Genomic DNA, 20,207 nt, shown 5'->3' with positions numbered 1-20,207 from the left:
TATGACTGCATACCCAAATATTCATACTCTTTGGAAATTCTTTTCATTCATTGACTTTATTCGAGCTTTATCACCACACCTGTTCATTGTCTACAATAAACTCATATCAATAGCAAACTTTCACTGTTATAGCAAGTGGGGTTTATTCAGGATAAAGGATAAAAAGGAAAACAAATCAGTAAAACATCTGCTGTATGTCTGTACAATTGACTGCTGGAGCGAGCCAAAGGCAAAGTCATGAGTTCAGCGTTAAGGTACTCGGCTAGTCGGCAATAATACAAATTACTTTGTAGTGATAAGCTGTAAATACACTTGTTTCTCATTCTCAAAATCTCTCTTGCAAGATATTCCTTACCGAGTCCTCACACAAATCATTATTCGGAGTTTAAGGTATGATCTATTTGTGGTAATTAGCCATTAAAGTAAAATACTGCATTTTACTAATTAAAGGGAATAATAATAGTCAAAAGCTAATCTTTAAAGTAAACCCAGAACTGAAGGGTGGATATTGTATAATCATAGTGGTCATTACCTGAGATAAAACCACGTGATACTGCATTATGCACAACATTTGACAACATAAAAAAACTGGGAAAGGCACAAGAACATTTACACCTGAGAACTAAATGTGAGACTCCACTATGCAAAACCTTGATAACATAATGTGATAAAAGTGAAGACACATACACCAGCGTGAATCAAAGAAGTGAGAAGATTAAAAAAATAAAAATAAAAAATTATTGGAATTAAGTGGCAGCAGTAACACCACAGAGGATATCAAAGGAGCCTTTGGACTGCAGGAAACAGTTCGTAGTGAGAAACTGACCAAGGCTTACACTATTTTATGTTTTCTCCTAAACTCTGATCTGATACAGTCAGTATTTTCAGCATGCAGTAAAACCACCTTGGGAAGAAGTGAAGACACACAAGATCATCACTGTCTTCTCAATACTATAAAGTGACATGGTCATTGTTACATAAACTTTCTATTATTTTAATCTGTTTCCAAGAAAAAAAAAAAAGAAAAAAATGATGCTCCACAGATAAAAGCACCTACAAAACAAAACGAAAACCAATCACATACAGATGAATCTTGTGAAGCTTACTAGATCCTTTGTACTAAGTCAGATTTGAAGCAGCGTTTCAACCCAAAGGTAAATTCGTAAGACATTATTAAGTCACAATTCAAAGAACATGCTACACCGGATTCTCAACTTGCAAACCTGACTTCCATCTGTTAAAGCTCTGGGCTCCACATACGGAACATAAACTTCTACAAACAGCAAAACCATATCACTTACATTGAGAGTTCATGGATTGTCTGGCCCCGTTGGTGATCCGTTTTTTTTTTTAATTTTAATTTTAGCTCTTCATTTTCTATGAAGGAGTGACTCCTGGACTGCTGATCTCCATCCCGGGACTGGCCAAACACTCGCTGGACTTCAGGCTGGCCAGAGACTTGTAGCTGGCAACGGATGTCAGGGAGCCACACAGACCTCTTAGAGAGGGAGTTTCCTCTTTATCTAAATGAGATGGTACACGTGGTTAGCACTCGCAGAAGAGTGGAGACCTTCCTCACAGCAGTGCACACTTGCAGGAGGAGACGTACCTTGGCGGGGCCACTGTGTGTTAGCCGGCCTGGCCTCTAGACTCGGTGTGTGTGACGGTTCAAAAGAAGTCTGGGAGAGGCTCATGTCTGCAGACAGCTGCTCCAGACTCTGGAAACTCTTCCTGCAAAAAGAGGATAGGGGATCAGTTAAGTTCATGCATGTAACTATTGCTGACAAGAACAAAAAATGAATCAGCAGCAATTTTTATAATTGATTAATTCATTTGAGTCATTTAATAAGCAAAACAAACATCAAGCATCTGCTGGGCCCAGATTCATTGTAAATTAACGTCAGTAATGATGTAATAATAATCAGCTGCAGCAATACACACAACCAAGCTAAACTAGGAAGCTGGGGGATGCAAGCTCATCTACATACTCCTCCCAGTGTCCCGTGCTCTTCCTGTACAGCAGTGTGTCCAAGGCAACAGCATTGGCATCCAAGGCGTCAGGAGATGGCCACTGATTGGTCAGATGGGCTGTCAACTCCTGTCTGGACCGCAAATCATTGTTCTTCAGCACTGTCCTAAAAACAACAGTCAATGTCCAGACTAGAAACAATTTATTGACTAAAAAAAAAAAAAAACGCATCAAATATAAAAAACGAGCAGTGAGAAATATAATCTGTACAAATGCAGTCAGTTAAAACACAAATAAGATAAAAAGATTTCGATCCGAACCGAGAGAGGGTTTTCTTGCTGATGAGAACATTAATGGAAAGACAGAAAACTGATGCAGCTTTTCTTCTCGGCTAAAAGCAGCACTGAGTGCACATGATCCAATAAAACACAAATAACAAGCCACCTGCAACCTCCCGGCATCTTGCTGTGTCCTGAATGTCAAATTCACAGCTGGATCTGCTGACAAGTCCTCTCCACCTTATTATCAGCGACCTCATATGCACTCGCTGACTACCACAAAAATGCACGCACACACGCATGCACACACACAGGAGAATGAACTCACAGTTGGTCCTGTAGTTCTAGTATGATGTATTCAAGCTGTTCCTTTTCCAGTGTGTGGGAGAGGTGTGTGTCTGCTAGGCTCTGCTGAAGAGCTTTGTTATGAGACACTGCCTCCGACAGCTGCGCTTCTCGTAGACGGACCAGCTCTTCCAGGTAACCCTGAGGCAAACAAACATACACGCGCGCGCTATGTTTTTCACTTGTTTGTTTAATGCCATGAAGGCACTCCTGCATGAATACACAGCCAAACTCTTTGGTTTAGCTCGATGCAAATGTAAAAACCACAGAGCAGAGACTAATAGCTGAAGCCACAGAAGGAAGACACATTAAGGATGTTTAATATGCATGAAAAAACATCAAGCTGAATGTGTGTCTGAATGTGTGCAAAAAAAATTTCCCTTCACAGCACTTATATCCTCCTGGCGTTTCACAATTTTGAGCCTCTAATTATTATGCAGTCATCGAGGAAAATGTCACACTGGCATATATTACCATCCATTTTATTTATCGAGGAATAACACTCATATTAACCTTCTGCTCCAGCGCCATGCGATACTTCTGCTCAAAGCGTTTGCACTTGCTGACCAAGTTGCTCTGCTCGGTGAAGATGGAGGCGGCGGTGGACGTTTTGTCGGGGGTGCTGCCCTCACTGCCGCTGCTCCCCAGAGTCCTCATCTCCTCCTCGTCACTGCTGATGCTGTCTGCGCTGCACAGGGAACCACGGTGTGCCTCACATTAGTGCAAATCCTATACAGCAGTGGCAGGCAAACGGCAGCCAGTGGGCTACATCTCCCTTCTCTCTTGGGCCAAATGTCCCCTGAGCAAAGCTGAGGTTTTGCATTTCATAGTTAAAACTTTTACATGATTTTTCACAAATCTGTGTAGAAAACTGTAGACACAGGGCTCATGTATATTCTGCCCCCAGATGAGGCGACGCAGGCTATTAGACAAGCGCATGGTGCTGAAATTAAGTCTAACAAACCTACTAGATAAATAGGTAAATAATATAGTTTGCTCTTCTGACCAGAAGAGATTTGTGTCACCAACAGTCCTTTCATTCAGTTACATCTGCAGTATTTTTACAGCGCAACACAAGATATTATGTTGATGTTTATGAGTAATTTTTTTGCCAAATATGGATAAACATTAACTGCTGAAACTGTTAGTCCTCACTTACTATGACAGCTGCCCTCAGATACAACACTAAAACATTTCAAATGTCATTAAATGTTATGTTATTATTACAGCATTGAACAGTCCTGCAAAAAAAACGGTTGAACCTAAGTGCAGGACCCCTGCTATACAGCACACCGATGATGAACTGTGTAACAAGTGTAATTTGACCTGGCATACCTCTGAGTGAACTTCAGGTACGGTGTGTAGTCGATCACGGCGGGGCAGCTGCTGTCCAGACCCTCCCCTTTCAGACAGAAGCTTAAGAGAGAGAGGACAAGACGGAAAATCAAAGTACTCTCTACCCTATTACAGCTTGTGGCTCTATGAGATGTTAAAAATGACTTGTGATGGTATGTGCTTGTAACGGTGAAGGTCTCTCGGTGTCCTCCCTCACTTGTCTACTTCCTGCACAGTCGCTCACTTTTTAAGGACTGCTTGCTAGAGTCAGATTTACAGCTTTAACGACTGCCTTAACTGGACTGGTGGTTCCTTTAAGGGGGTAACACAAGTATTTTGTATTTTCTATTTGTAATTAGTTTAGATTACTTTGTAGAGATCTGTTTTCATTTTAACATTAAAGGTTTTTTTTGTTGGTCAGTTTCCAAAAAGAGCCAACTGTTGTAAAACAATTTTTTTTAAAAACTTTAAAAAGAAGATGGATACTTTTTATTGGCGCTGTAGACTGTATGTCTTTTCAGTGGGGTCCAATGAGGGTGTATGTCTCCTGTAATTTACTTACGTCACTGCCTGAATTGCTGACACATCAATCACTACCGATGCAAAATCATGTCGTAGGACTTGGGGAAAAGCCTTAAAATCCCTGGCAACATATGTCAAAATAACACAGGAGAACTACACTAGCCGAGAGGGACGGTGGTCCGACATGGCCCCCATCAAAACTGACTGAATCACACTTGGGGGGTTGTCTGTTTAACCCAAGCTAAATTTGTCTAAATTAAATGCCCCAAAAATGGAAAAGTGGCCACTGCTACTCTGACACTTGTAAGGTGTTTCTGGTATTTTCTCCATTTCCTATATATTGTATTTTTTAGTATTAAAGCTATGATGTATATATATTTTTAGTCAAGTGAAGCAACCATTGAAGCATTGTCTTTTGCAACTCGATTAACATGAAAGCCTTTTGGATCATCTTCATAATTGTTAAAGGGATTACTGCTTTTTTTTGATGATCCTTTGCCAAAAATGTGTTTCATCCAGAAAAGGTTACACAGACAACAGGGAGAGAAAGCAGGACTGACTGAGTATGAAACGACAGAACACGATTAGTACCTGAAGTCGATGGTGTTGAGTCCGATGAGCATGTCTGCCAACAGCCCCGCCTCCTCTCCCAGCATGATGGCTCCGTCCTCGTAAAACCTCCTAGACTCAACACACGTACGCACATCAGTGGCATGAATTCAGCTCGCACTCCTCTAGATCTTATCAACTGGCTAGAAATTAAAAGGAAAAGCAGAGCAGAGAGAGGCAGCAGCAAGATGTATGATAGCTGACTGCACGAGCAGTCACGCGTAAGAAGGTCTAAAGTAACCTGATGCACGCTGACGTTGGAGAGATACCCTTCATTAATACACTTGCTTTGATAAAGCTGTAACTGGGTTTAGGGGGGAAACGTGTACATGAGCACCACATTGAGACCTGGTGGTTTTGAAGTCCCTCAGTGCGGATGAGATGTATTCTGACAGTCTTTTCTCCATCAGAACCAGTCTGATCCATGCCCTGCCCTGCAGAGAGAGGAAGAAAAAAGTTTAGCTGTTAGTAGAAGCTTGTATGATCAGCTAGTGACACACTAAACAGAAAAACAAGACTAAGAGTCTACACAGAGTAAGTGAAAACTTTGACCTGCTGGTGGCGCTACAGGAAAAGTCAGGGGATCACCAAAGTCAGTAAGATTTCTCCCCTGAAAACACTGAATGTCTGGGCAAAATCTCATGGCGACACATCGAATAGTTGCTGAGATATTTCAGTCTGGACCAAAATGGTGGGCCGATCAACTGACAGACGAATCAACACTGCCATCCCTACAGCCATGCCAGGACATAAATGCCTCAATTAAATGGCTGTTAATGACATGTCATGTAGAAACCGTGTAAAACCTTTCCGGGTATTTTTTTTATGCTTTACTTGAATTAAACTTAAAGTAATTTGTAAATTCAGCAGGTCTCCCGACTGGAAACCCTACTAAAGCTGCGGATTTCTCTGATTCCTGAAAGAAATGAGATCGTGACCTGGGAGGATGTGAGGCAGTGAGTCTTGCTCTCACCTACAGCCTGTTTGCAGAACAATGTTAGCTGTTTGCTCTCTTACCTGCAGGATAAGACTAAGTCATGTTTTTTTGAGCATGTGTGTTCTAAACTCTTTTTTTGTCTGTGTTCCCTTTGTTCTTTTTCTATGAGAATATTGCAAAGTAAACTAAAATCACAAAAGCCTGATTCTGCATCGTGTATGTGATGTAGGTCAAGATACATCTGGGCTCAAAGTAGAAGATGTATTGCTGTGCATATAAAACTGACATTGCTTTTATCACTCAATGTTTGGCTAAATTTTGCATTTATCAAATGTAGTCTCTGCGATTGTTTTGGAGAGGTAATTAAATCTGATGGGCTCCAACTCAAAACCTCCATGATGGTTTTAGCCTCACCTTAGCTCTCGATGATCGCACATTCTCCATGCTCTCGATGCTTCGGATGCAATTATGAGGGACTTTACTGCAGGCTGCTTTTATGTAGTCCCAGAAACTCCGCGGACTCTCATAGCCGAACCAAGTTGTCTGACCTGAGAGAAAGAGAGAAAGAAAAAGACATTTGTACAAGCATGAATTCAGAATTTATACTCTGCTTAATTTTAAAGATGCACATAGAAACTTTGTTTTATGGCACTTGTATTACCAAATGAAGGAGGAAACAAGTACATTCTTGTAAGGAAGGACTTTGTTACCTAGACGTAATTTTGAAGTGACATAAATTGGACTTAAAATTCTTTTAGTGGTCGTTAGGGGTGGGAAACCTCAAACACTGGTCTTCAGATAAGCTTCAACTAATCTCAAGAAAGGGAAATGAGATGCTGATCACTACCTAAGGCTCTGATTTAGAACAGCGAGTCACTGCAATTTCACATTATAATTTTGAATACTGGGGCCACCTGACGGGTTGGCAGGCAACCACAATATCCTCCGCTCATTTCCAGCTGGGGACGTTTATCGCACATCATCTCTGTCTCTCTCTCTCTCCCTGAGTTCCATGTCACTCTCCTATCAACTATCAAATAAAGACAAGAATGACCGAAAAATAATATTGTGTTCTGCAGTTTTAATATTGCGCATTTGTACAGGTTAAACACCTGCTTGTCTGAGGTGAATTTTGGTGGCATATTTTTATGTATCTGCATGTATTCATGTGGATGAGGAGCAGGTTTTTTTTTTTGTTACCTTTGAGTCGGTGGTTGAGGATGTGCTCCAGGATGGAAACGAAGTTAATGAACTCCGGAGATGAGTCATCTATGGTGTCAAAACAGGAGTGGTCCAGCAGAGTCTTCACTGAAAATCTGAACGCAAAAGATGATGTAAACACTGGTATCAAAATCAGTCATTGGACCTGTAGCTTAAAGGGAAACTACACCAATTTTAGACAAACAGTATGTAGTAAAGAGGATGCCACCAGGATTTTTTAACAAAAAGTGTGCAGTACAAATTGGGGACATGGAGTTGGGAAGAAACTTCCAGGGTCAAACAGAAAGATGCTACTGGTTGCATCATGGAAAACGTAGGATCCAGCATTTCTGACATTTGGAAATGCACCAGGCTCTAAAACTTAGGATATCTCAGCCTCTGCTGCCTTGGTTTTTACAAGCCCTAATAAAAATCTGTCTCTTGTGACTGCCTTTAATTCATGGAAGTGCATTTATAAATCACTGAAAACGAGTATCCCTTAAAATGTGTGAGAGACCTTTTGTCTGGAGTGACATCTTAAGTTTCCGCGATGATAAATTACTCTCTTTGTTGCTGCCTGATCCCAGACTGAATGAAGGACGAACACACACTCGAACGACAAACTCGGGCCAGAAATGTACATTTTAGCAAACGCACACAGGAACAAAAACAAAAAGAGGAGGAATCATCTTACTTAACATAAAGCAAACGCTGAGATATTTGTTTTCTTTCTATCACCAATCATAGGGCAAAGAAATTAAACACATTTGGCCTCTATGCTTGTAATGAGCCTTTGATTGACCTACTGTGATGGAACCAGTCATAATGTGCAGCCCAGTATGACAGTCATATGCACCAAGGACTCTGTCTAATCTGGTTTCAACTAATTAGGCAGGAAGGAGAGTTAATTGACAAGCCTGCAATGTGTGTCCGTGTGTGTTTGTGTAGGTCCTGTAAACTCGGCCAGATTGTGTGCAGCCGTTAAAATCAACTAAATAATCTGACTTCATATCTCACTCTGCTTCTTCATCTCGTTGCTTAGCAGCAGGGTGACCACAGTGTGTGTGCTTCCTGTGAAAGAAGGCAAAAGCTGATCCATTTCAGCTTATTTCCATGACTAAGGGCAATGTACTACGTACTGCATTTGTCTTAGAATTTGCATCACCGTGGAGATCATTTTTAGCACACATAGGTCAAACCAATTGATCTTTCTGAAGCGATCCCTTTAGGGTCGGACAGCCTGTGATTTAACAGGTCCTTAAAGCCACCTACACAGGTGTTTTCACTTACGCCGCATTCAAATGTCACTCCTGACGTCGTGGTTGTGAAGTCGAGTACACAATGTTGGCGTGCGAGTGAGTTTAAGTCGGGAGAATTTTGTTGCTAGGCAACTGACCACAATAACCGACATCAGCTTGATCCTTTTGCTGAATTTCACGTCATGCTCAAGAATGACACAAGTGACTTGCTTCCATGGATTTGCGACGTGGCAACTCGCGAGCTGTCAGTAAATGTACATTTTTAACTCCGCAACAAACTGTTATTCCCACGAACACACTAAACAGGCGTCATTATTTTAGCTGATTGAGTTTCTTCACGGGATGAGCCTGTTTCACGGAGGACAGTTTGACATGTCGGAGCAAGAAAAGCACAGGTGTAAATAATAAAAATCAACGATTGGCTGGATTCCATTTATTCTTACTGGGACAGTTGAATAGAACAGCGGCCCTGTTCATGTTATTACTTCACATCTGACGAGTCAAAATAATGCGAAAAACGGTCTGTTGTGTACGTGGGTGCCAACTCTGCTCACTTGTTATCTCCCACAGATGTCAGTTAACCCTATTTCTTTCAGAAAACAGTGTGCTTGGGTAGATAATTTTACAAATCCTCTTAGAGAGCATCTCCTCATGTTGCTGCTCTTCTCTTTTGGGTCATTCCATGTCAACTCACCCAGAATTCAGAACTTTTCCCAGTTCAGGTTGTGGATTTTCTCACAAAAAAAAAATCATGTAAATTCTCCTATTCAGTTCACGGGAACTTGCAAGATCCTATAGCTCTACTCCAAGCACTTTTTTTTTAAGTTATGAATTTTTGAAGTTTGGCCCTCGGAGCTAAATTTCATAATTTCTGTGATTCTTTGTGTGTGTATCACTGAGCCTCACCAGTCGCTTATTTTTTACTGGATTGGTTTGAAATGTGTACTGAACATTCAAGAAACACTGAGGATAATTTGCAACATGTTTTCATGTAAATAGTTGTTGTTGAATGTTTTACAGTTATCAAACTAATAAATATAAATAATTATGAAATAATACATGTGTATTGAGCCAAGGAACTTAGATCAATATTTTGTCCAGACACATGGGAACGAGATCATATCCTCTAGTATGCAACACACCATGACAAGCTGTAACTTGCAAATTTCTTGAGACCAATGAAAAAGGGCATCAACAGATATCACACTGAAAATAGAAAACCTTGTAGTCAACATAGTGCAAATATCTACTAAGAAATAAAACCCCTGAATGTAATATTACAGTGAAAAGCACGAAAACGTAGCTATTTTCAAAAAATTATTAAATGACGGAGTAAAATAACATCTTTAAATTTTTTATATATCTGCGATGAAAATTAACACTTTCCGATTAAAAAGTGTCAAGGAAATTAAAATAATCCTTCTTGGGAAAATATACAGTCAAGATATCTTAAAAAGCTCCAAATTTATATTTAGTAAGATCTGTGGCACTCAGTTTTCCAAATAACTTCTAAATGTGATAGAACTATATCAGTGCTACACAGAATCGAAATTTGGTCGCAAGAAAGTGAAAAGCAGTTGGAGATATTAATTTTTGAAAATGAAAGATTCTTTCTTTGGGTAAAAAAATTCATTTGATTACTGTAGAACATTCAGCGGCAACTATTTACATGAAAACATGTTGAAAATTATCCGCAGGGCTTCTTGGATGTTCAGTGCAAATTTCAACCCAATCCGGTGAAAAATAAAGTGATTGCTCAGGCTCAGAATACACACACAATGAACCGCAGTGATGATGAAATTGAGCTCTGAGGGCCAAAATTAAAAATTCATAACTAAGCATGTATTTGGGGTAGAGCTATAGGATACTGCAAAGTCCCATGAATTTAAAAGAAGTTTTTACAGGATTTTTTTCCAAAGAAAATCCACGACTTGAACTGGGAGGCCCTAGGTGTGTTGGCATGGAATGACCTCTATGCCTTTAGCAGTCTGTCCTTTTTTTTTTTTTTTTTTTCCTGAATTCCTTCTGAATCTGTATGTTCAGTTGCCAAGTGCCCCTTACCACCTGATTTAAAAATCACACTCAGAGCCTAAAGTTTTTCCTACACAAGTCAAACAGTGGTTTAAGCAACAACACAGATGTGAACAACAACAAAAAACAACAACTCAACCACAAAGTCTGATCAGATCGTTGGATTCACTTGTCAAATCTGGCAAACCTACAGCACATCAACAGAAATCGGTCAGCGTCTCTGGCTGGCTCTTTGAGTGAGAGCTGCCATTAAAAAAAAAAAAAAAAAGTCCATTGCAGCAGTATAGAGAGGCCACTGAAAAATGAGGGTGATGTGTTGTGAAGCAGCAGCTCGGAAATATTTGTCACAGCATCAAAGTAAAGTAAAGTAAAAAGATGCTTCTAGTGCCTGCGACACACGACTTGGACTGCTGCAGAAAGATGAGATCATTTTAAATTTAGGTCATTTCCAAAAAAAAAAAACCATCTAGGTCAATTACAAACATTTCTCAGTTCACTACCTACGCCACCTTACTTTTATATACGTCTAATTTAAGGACTTCTATGCTTCAGCTGTTGTGGCTGGTACAACAGAGCGTGTACCAAACTTCTGACTGACAGTGTGTACAAAAACAGCGAGAGTGATGTGTGCAGTCTCGATCAGAGACGAACACCACAGTCCAAACGCTAAAAACCTGCAGGGTTTATGATGAAGTAATAATCAAATTACTTTTCTTAGTGCGGCCTATTTTGACCCCAACTGGACCCCATCGGCCCAAAACAGAGCAGAGCATCTAGAGAACATGAGATTCAAGAACAAGCGGCATCCTTTTTTTTTTTTAAACGGCAGCTGCGTAGTTGTGTTGAAGGCTACCGCAGCAGCCGCGGTAATGTCTTGCTTCCCTCTCACACTCACTTCCAGCGGTGATCTAATAGTCATTTCTCTGTAGCAGCCTGGCGGTGGGCCAGTCAATGCCAACTCACACTGCACAGACACACACTGTTCACATCCACTGGACTTTAAGTTCTGGTGAAGATCTTAAAGTTTCCAAAGACACCAAATAGTTCATATCAGGCTAAATTTGGGGGGAATGTGAATAAAATTGTGTGCAAAAAAAAAAAAAAAAACTGGAATTGATCAGCCATGAAAAAACATGGAAACTTTTCTGTTGATTTACTGATCAATTAGTCGAATAATAATTTCAGCTCTAAGTGATACTGGTGGACAGTGTGGAATAAGATGTTTTGGGTTTTTTTTTTAAACCAATCTTAAAGCTTAAAGGGTGTCAAAAGGGAGAAACTGTACATTTAATACGCTCCCTCTACTGTGTCGTGTTCAGTCTCTCTTTCACTCCTTTTTCTCAGGGAAATACTTCTGTTGTCTCTTCAGTCGTTTTGCCAGTTTCTCCGTCCCTCTTCTCCCTCTTCTGCTTGTGCCAATCAGCGAGTCGATGGCTGGTGCGGAGGCAGAAAGGAGCAGGCCGGTCAGCCAGGGAGCACCTGTCTCTAATTACTTCCCCCTTCACGTGTGTTTCAGGTGTCCACGTACAGTCAACAACCGACCACCCTGAAGCCTGAAAACGCTGTTTTGTTTCGTTTGTTTTAAATCTGATAACTTGCTGAGCAGACGCCGGCTGGAGCAGGTGGTCCATCAGTTCGTTTTCTGATCTGCTAAGTTACTTGGTGCCAAAATTAAAATTTTTAAAAAGCTACTCCTCCCCTACCTTCCCTTTTCTCTGACCCTTTCTATTCATCTGTTCCAAAAGCATCACACATATCAATCAATCAATCAATCAATCAATCTATATCTATCTATCTGTCACTTATGCCCCATGCTTTTCAGCTTATCATTTAGAAAAGCACTGAGGCACAAATTGAGAACAACAATGTCATGTCTTCAATATTGTTTTTGGGCATGTTTATTGTATATTCTTTGAGAACATCCACTTAATGCAGTGTTTCCCAGACTCTATATCTTGAAATAGGAGTTTCAGACCAAAAAAAAAAAGAGCATTTAGTATTTCTCCACTTTAGTTATACTCCTGGAAGCGTCTTCAGACCAGCGCTGAGAGAGACATGAGTTTCATGAGAGTTACATGAATACAAAAATGTGAAAAAAGAAATATAATAAACAGAACATTTAACGAATTGTTTTTGTTGGCTGATCCAAGTTTTTTTTTTAAGGGGTTGGAACTCCTGGTCTCAGAATTTCTAAAATCCTGGCTTTAATCCTGAAGGTAATTAAAACTGAAATGTGACTGCATGGATGTTTAATGGAGGGCTGTGAGGGCTGCTGCTGGTGGGCGTTGAGAGTCGATTTTTAAAGTACAAAAATACACGACGGGGGCATTTACCTGAGGTCACCCAGCACGTTAAATCATATCTCAATATAACTCATCCAACAGACTCGGAGTGACTTTCCTCTCAGTGCGGTTAAAGTCATATGGTCGGGGTTGCAGACCTGCTCTCTTTAAAAGCTAACCTCGGACAAACGCTTGCGTCTGAAATGACAAATGATCAAATCTCTGCCGTCAGAGGTTCAGCTGCAGACGCTGTTTCGTCCTCCTTCTCATGAAAAGCAGAGATCGGCGATGAGGAATCCCCACCTGCACACCGTGAGCAGGTTCCTCCTCTCCACCGCGGCGCTCCTGCCTGCTCCCCGCTTTCGGAAGAGATGCAGCCCCACGCCGAGCGACGCCATCCCCGGCTCGTGTCGGCGGCGGCCGGAGGCGGTGCGCAGTCGCCGCTCTTCTCCCTCTGCACCAGCGCAGCACCGGCGCAGCACCAGCCGTCTCCGTCGACCCCGGACGACACGCTGCTCAGCCGGAGGAGGGGTTCAACGCAAACGGGCGTCAAGAGGGAGACGACGACGAGCAAGTGTTGGGTGACTTCCTGGTGGGGCTTTCAAAGTAAAAGCTCGTATGGCGACAGCCTCCGTTAGGGACACGACAGCCAACGTTGAACTATTCGTGCATTAAAGCCAATTTCAAAGTATCAAATTCACCCTTAATTTAGAGATTAGACTGCAGTTTTTAATATTGCCGAGCCTGGTTGAATTGCCTAGTACAGAAGACAACTTAAAGACCGTAGCATATGAAAACTGAAATTGGCTTATATTAGACTGGATAAAAAAAAATTCAAACTCAAATGGTGCAATTTAAGGCAAATATTCACCGTTAAAATGTTTATGATTTGATTTACCATAGGACATGAAAAAAGTGAGCATTAACACTGGTCAAAAATAAGTTTTAATTCACATATTTCTCAGATGCTACTCCTGCTGTTTGCTCTAAAATTCATTTGTGTCATCACACACTGGTGCATAGCTGGTAGATGTCATTAAAATCCCGATATGGTTATTAATAGTTAGCGATTAACAGCTAATAGTTAACACTGAGAACACTGAGGTCGTGTCCTCTGCATATTTAATTTAGGACTTTTGTTGACATAGTGGTTTATTTGCTTATTTATGGATTTGGTTTTCTTTCTAAATTAAAATAATAATAATAATTCAGAACTTTCCTACTAGTGTTTTTCGCTTGCAGAGTGAAAAACACTTTTCATCAACACTGACTCCTTATGCAGAAAAATAATATTTCCGGGAACTGAAATTTAGCAGTTAGCTGAATAATTAAAACATACTAATACGACTTTATTTCTAACTTCTGGTCACTTTTTGCATGTACATTGTATAGATTATCTGAGAGTTCCTCTCATTATTTCGTGCAGTCATTCCACCAAGTACTGGACTTGATTTAAAGGCTCTATGTGTGCCCGAACTGGCCTGCTTTTTATTTTGAAAGTCATCTCGTCCAAACGGGGGTGTGGGGCTGTCAATCAAAGCGGTTGTTGCCGACCGCGGAGGGGGTTTTCAGCCCGTCTTCAGTGTCACGGGGAGATGAGTTAAAGGTGTGAGGCGCTGCCTATCGGTAACACACAGAAGCCTGTTCCGGTGTAAATGTTATTCGGGTTTTTTTTTTTTTAGTTTTTTTTTTTTAAGCTGATTCATACAACAAAATGAATTAAAAGACTCTGTTTCTGTTTATCTCCTCTTAATACATTGACGTTCAGTAACGCTGATGTTAAAGGCTCAGACAGTGAGCAATTTTTTTCACCACACGAATTGCAGGTGCATTCACATATGTTCTTACTGGGTTTAAATCACAGACTTAACAGGCATTTTCGTCATAACTGAATTATAATGCACAGCTTTGTTTTACCCCCGTGTTAACAAAACATGAGGCTATAATCGAGCCTGTAACAGCATCGGTAAACATTTTCAATCGTTTCTGGTTGTTTTCTACTGTTCAACGTCAGTTTAAAATAAGTTGCCTGACTCGTAAGTACGAATATGAGAGCGTCGCCACGTTCCAGTCCTGTGTTTTGATTTTGGTCAGCTTTTGTTTTGTCGACCACTGACTGCGCCTTTAAATCCGGCGAGGTCACCGTGAAGGAGGAGAGCGCCACCCAGTGGTCTCAAATAAAACAGCAGGGTCTGGTTTCCCTCCGGTATCCTATTCATGCATCCTTGCCTCCTTCGCTTGCGTCTCCTACTCCTCACTCCTTACCCAACCACAGCTGAATGAAGGTGGTTGCCATAGAACACACTGTGTTTAAAAGTCTCCTTTTAAACACAGAACTTGTACTTAGCTTGAGGATTTCCATTTTGTACTTCAACTCCACTACATTTTCAAAGGGAAATAATAGTGCTAGTACTTTTCACCACATTATAATGACAGTTACTAGTTACTTTTCAGATTAAGACGTTGCAAAGAAAAAAAAAAACATTGTAAGCCTATTAGATACAGTGCGTTGTAAAATATTAAACAGTGGCTTCCAATCTCTCTGGCTTTTGGAGCTTTACAGAGGAGCATGGGCCCTTTTCACAGGTTTCAGACGTCCATGAGTTTTAAGGAGTTCTAACAATGAGAGATTTCCTCTCTAAACTTCTCAGATGATTTAATTTAAGTAATGTAAATTAAAAAATATATATACATTTTAATATTATGTCCAACCAAACCGAAAGAGCAGCGTCTTGTATTCAGGTGTTCTGCTTAATCTACTGGATGTGGTTTTAGTGTCAGTCCCTTGTGACCTCTGCGCAGGCAACATGGACACTCTGCGAGATGTGATCAAACCACTGACAAACCACAGGAGTGATATTTCCCATGATGACACTGTCAAAACCAGTCTTTAAAGGAAACACATGACACAGTTGCATGTCTGATGACTTTCACATGGTGTTACTAGTTGAATATAAGAAACACAGTTCTCTACTGCTTTCCTTTAACTTGGTATAAAAATGAATGTGAGGGAGTTTACATGCCGGATTCAAGGCTAAACAGTGGTGCTCATTTTTACAAATATACGAGATAGGGATTAAAAAATGATAGGGTAGGACATGATGACAGGCAGAAATTCATCTTTATGGTACTTTATCACTGAGTCACACAATGTCAGAGTTCAACATGAGATGAAATCATGGACATAACCTGATTGTTAGACAAATAAACTCTTTTCAAGGTTTTACGAAATGTGGATTTTTAATCACTCATTCACTCACGTCTGTGTCGCCTGTGTGTTCTCTTGCTGTGGTATTGATGACTTGTCCTACGCTACCTTTGTCCCACACTGCGGCAACATTATGGTCTTTAGCAATGTAGTAATTTGACCTTTTGACTCCTAACACATATAAACATTGAATGGATATTAAGTATCTGATTTTATAATAGTATGGTCCTAGAATAACATTATGATGCTGTTAATAATATACTTCAGGGGTATGAAAAAGATAGTGAGTATTAATGAAGCAACAGATAAAGTATTATTTCTCATGTTATTTACAGTTGTCCTCACTATCCACATATCTGGTGTCATCATCATCGTTAGCCCTGATTTGAGTCATATTGTTAAAGTATTGTAATAAGTTTTAAAACTAATAGTAAGAGAGAAATAACTAGAATTTCAAATTGATCAAAGAAAAAGCAAAGAAAGCAGAACACATCAATAATTATTCAAATTGTGACTTCCCTGCCCCATTCCCCTACTTGGCTGTGATGGTCAGTGGTGTAAGAAATTAGATCCTTTACTTGAGTAAATGTACCAATACAGTAATGTAAAAATATTCCACTAAAAGTCCTTCATTGAAATTTATACTTAAATAAAAGTACAGAATTATTATCAGCAAAATTTACTTTTAGGTCAGAAATACCTGATATATTATTGTATATTGTTGATACTGATACTGGATCAGTTCATAGTAGCATTTTACTGTTGTTGCTGCCGAGGTAGAGCTAGTTTTAATTACTTTATATTAGGTACTTTAGTCCAGTGGTTTCCAACCTGGGGGTCAGGCCCTTCCAAAGGGTCACAAGATAAATCTGAGGGGTTGTGAGGAGATTAATGGGACAAGCAAGAAGAAAAGACAAAGTTCTGATAAACAAATTTGTTTTGTTTTTTTTGTTTTTTGCACTTCTCCAATCTTTACTTTTTTTTTTTTTTACTGAAACATTGACAATTATACTTCTGTTTGGGCCACAAACAAATATTTCATGAAACCACATGAGACGTTTAGAGAGGAAATTCATTGGAACTGCTAACAACTCATGGATATCAAAAATATGAGAAAGGGGGCCCAACCAAGACACTGCATTTGATTGAAAGGGGTCCCAAACCAAAAACAAACAAGCTCAGCTAAAGACAGTTAGCTGACAATGGTGGATCGTCAGTTGATCTGTCCTTTACCCTCAGGCTATAGAAGCTGAACGATGAACTTATTCTCTCTCCTTCCTCAATGGACACCCACCCTCCATCCTCTTTCCTGTCATTCTAGACCATCCAGCACCTCCACCACGAAGATCTCACACAACCTATTGCTTTCATTGCTGATCTTGCTGATTTCCATATCGTATTGTTTAGTTTGAAAAAATTAGGTTTGTTAAGTATATCTCTTGAGTGGACTTCCCTGAACCAGTGAGAAGTATAAAATAGAGAAAAGTAAAGTAATTATAAGAAATGATTTTCCTTGACCCGAACCAGTCAGCTGCGCAGCTTGTTTTTCTGGTTGCCAACTTCATTTTCCTTACAGAATGGAGACTTACCTGTAGCAACAATTCAAACAAAACAAAACAAATATTCACACCACCACCAACAAAGCAGTTTTCAGTAGGTCCTTTCAGATATATTGTTTGCTTTCTTGTGATACTTAGGTGAGAAGCACAATACCAGCAGCCAATCAGCTCAGCTTAGCACAATTACTGGACACGGGAAAACACCTCGCCTGGCTCTGTCCAAACATAACTAAATCCTACCACCACCTCTAAAGCTGTGTTATTAACATGGTATATCTTATTTGTTTAATCGGTACAAAAACCAAAATGTAGAAGTGAAAAGTTGCAATGTAATGGGGGCTATGTGTCGGACTATTTCTTGGCCTGAAGCAGTCACTTCCTGGACTCTCTGCTGGTTGCCGGGCAAAATCACAGCAACAAGAATGTCCATTAAACCATGTGTAATTTTTACACTCTGGTTTTCACAGGCTACAGATTAAAATAACAAGGGGCTGCTGGTTCCTGTTATTTCCCAATTTTGTGTTCTCATTTCTATTTTTTTAAATAAAATTCAGTGTTACTTAAAATAGAAACACAAGACTCTCCTGGATGGTGTAACAATCCTATAGGTTTAGGTTATAACTGTTTCAGCTTTGTTTCAGAAAAATCATGTTTTGTCTTTGGTGTTTTGGTATGCCAGGAAGGGGCTAAATACTACAATACCCATGAGCCTCGGCCACAGTTGCCATGGAGAACAGGCCAGTCAGAGGCGCGAATCAGAGCAGTAGGGAATTTAAAAAACTTCTATTACAGTTCAGAACAGAACACAGCCATGGCTGCTGAATTCAGGCACAACTGACCCAGAACATAAGAGTGAATCAGTTTAAGCAGCAGATTGCGTTTTCAGTGATTCTAGGTTCCATTCGCCATTAGTGCTGCACATAACAGAATTTTAAGTTTGGTGATTGGACGTTTTATGCTGAATTGGACTCGTAGAGAATCGTAGTTGACCTCTACCTCAAAGTTTTTATGTACACAGGCTTGTACCTCTGACTTTTTATCATCGCATTAGATATTTTCTAATGGAGTCCTTAATCTTCTGTAGTTATGATTTGTCCAGGAGAGTCTCGTGCCGACCCAAGCTGTAGAACTGTGAGTCACGTAACATTGTTCATGGGGTAAAAATGAATGGGACTTTTACTTCGCCCAAGACAGCCCTTTCAGGTTGTCACTGCATCCAACCAAGAAATAGTCCAGCACCTACCCTTCAGTTTGGGAAAAAAATAAACAAGCAAGACATAAAGTGTTAATCGGTAATCTTGAGGTAGCCGGATTTTGTTGCACTTGGACAGAGCCAGTCTAAGTGATTTGCTGTCTCCAGCCATTGGCTAAGATGGGGGCGAAGCAGCAAGGGGAATAGTGTGACTAAATTCCCAGGGCCCCAACATGGGGAGGGCCCCCAAAAATACTAGAAATTAAAAGTTTGTTTTTATCTGAGCTTTTGACATTTCCCATTATTGTGATTATAAATCTTACTTCTTCCCCTGTTGGCTAAAAAGTTTGGCAGACTATTTTTTGTATCGATAACAATATAAGACCCTATGAAATGAAAGTGGGAATTATGACAAATTTACTACTGTGTTTATAAATTACTGATGTAGATAAACCTTCAATACATCCGAAATATATTCTATAATTTACATTATTTGTATCAAGACCAGTCACCAGTTTGAGACTAAGAGTAGGTTATAATCCCATAATTTCAGTTTTAATACTGGGACTAACTTGTGCGTGTGTGTGTGTGTGTGTGTGTGTGTGTGTGTGTATTGTGCCTTTAAGTTTCTTTTATTATTCTACTGCTATGTTGCAACAGACCACCAGAAACAAATTTCTACTGATTCTGCAAATAAAACGTTACTCCATTGCAGTCTTATTCAGTTTTATTACAAACCGCTGTAATGCAGTCTTCCATTGTCAGTGTATGGACCAGAGTCACGTGGCTTTCCACCTTTGTCCTAATGAAGACCTCAAAAACTGTGACAGACATCAGTGGTGAAAAATAACTACAGTACATTTACTCAGATATTGTACTTTATTTCCATTTTCTGCTACTTCATACTTCTACTCAACTACATTTCAGTGGGAAATATTGCCCTTTTAACTCCACTACACTTATCTGACAGCTACAATTACTTTTCAGGGGCAGATTTTACATACAAAACATGATCAGTTGATAAAATAGAATGCATTATTATAGATTAAACTACCCTAAGGTATTTGAAGCGTTTAATATAACCTCCACCTGAATCAAGGCAATGTTAAAGGACTGATTACATCTTAATAAAGCGATAATGATGATCCTTTGTTTGTTTGTTTCTTTCTTTCTTTTTTGCTACAGTCACTTAATTAAACTGAATACTTCCTCCACTGGCCACTGGCAGAAATAATGTTCTGTAATGCTGTAAAGCCTGACAGCGAAAGCCTCACATAGTGATGTGAGTATGTTGTGAAAAGAGGCTGAAATATTCAAATTGTTCATACATCCCTATGATATAAACACTCCATAAATGATCAGCCCGCTATCCACTATGGATGCATGTGTTTGTGGATGTCTTAAAAAGGGGGGGGGGTCATTTTCTGTCCCTTTGAGGTCGTTCGACCTCTCCTCGGCATCGTTTTGCATTACTACATGGT

The 20,207-nt window shown here is 40.0% G+C and overlaps 1 protein-coding gene across 2 annotated transcripts; it reads right to left on the bottom strand.

Annotated features, from left to right (window-relative positions):
- Positions 1 to 1,325: 1,325 nt before the first annotated feature.
- Positions 1,326 to 13,328, bottom strand: rundc3b (RUN domain containing 3b). Of its 2 annotated transcripts, none has more exons than XM_040117827.1 (11): positions 13,071 to 13,328; positions 7,196 to 7,311; positions 6,410 to 6,543; positions 5,407 to 5,492; positions 5,041 to 5,130; positions 3,928 to 4,008; positions 3,106 to 3,280; positions 2,576 to 2,733; positions 1,989 to 2,102; positions 1,610 to 1,731; positions 1,326 to 1,523 (listed from the first exon to the last, which is right to left on the bottom strand). In XM_040117827.1, exons 1-11 carry the CDS (start codon positions 13,163 to 13,165, stop codon positions 1,378 to 1,380), a joined length of 1,317 nt encoding a protein of 438 aa, XP_039973761.1. In that variant the 5' UTR covers positions 13,166 to 13,328; the 3' UTR covers positions 1,326 to 1,377. The 2 variants fall into 2 exon arrangements, with proteins under 2 accessions (XP_039973761.1, XP_039973760.1); XM_040117826.1 differs by having other exon boundaries at positions 1,989 to 2,135; positions 13,071 to 13,327.
- Between the last annotated feature and the right edge of the window lie 6,879 nt (positions 13,329 to 20,207).

The sequence above is a fragment of the Xiphias gladius genome, chromosome 22 (genome assembly GCF_016859285.1).
Source record: "Xiphias gladius isolate SHS-SW01 ecotype Sanya breed wild chromosome 22, ASM1685928v1, whole genome shotgun sequence".
Lineage (NCBI taxonomy): Eukaryota > Metazoa > Chordata > Actinopteri > Istiophoriformes > Xiphiidae > Xiphias > Xiphias gladius.
This window is presented reverse-complemented; position numbering and strand designations above follow the sequence as displayed.

Excerpts from the sequence above, each read along its gene's own strand:
- rundc3b (XM_040117826.1), bottom strand. The coding sequence starts at position 13,165 with ATGGCGTCGCTCGGCGTGGGGCTGCATCTCTTCCGAAAGCGGGGAGCA. Across the intron at positions 5,493-6,409 it reads TGCGATCATCGAGAGCTAAG|GGCAGGGCATGGATCAGACT; the intron begins GTGAGGCTAAAA and ends CTCTCTCTGCAG. Across the intron at positions 1,524-1,609 it reads CACACAGTGGCCCCGCCAAG|ATAAAGAGGAAACTCCCTCT; the intron begins GTACGTCTCCTC and ends CATCTCATTTAG.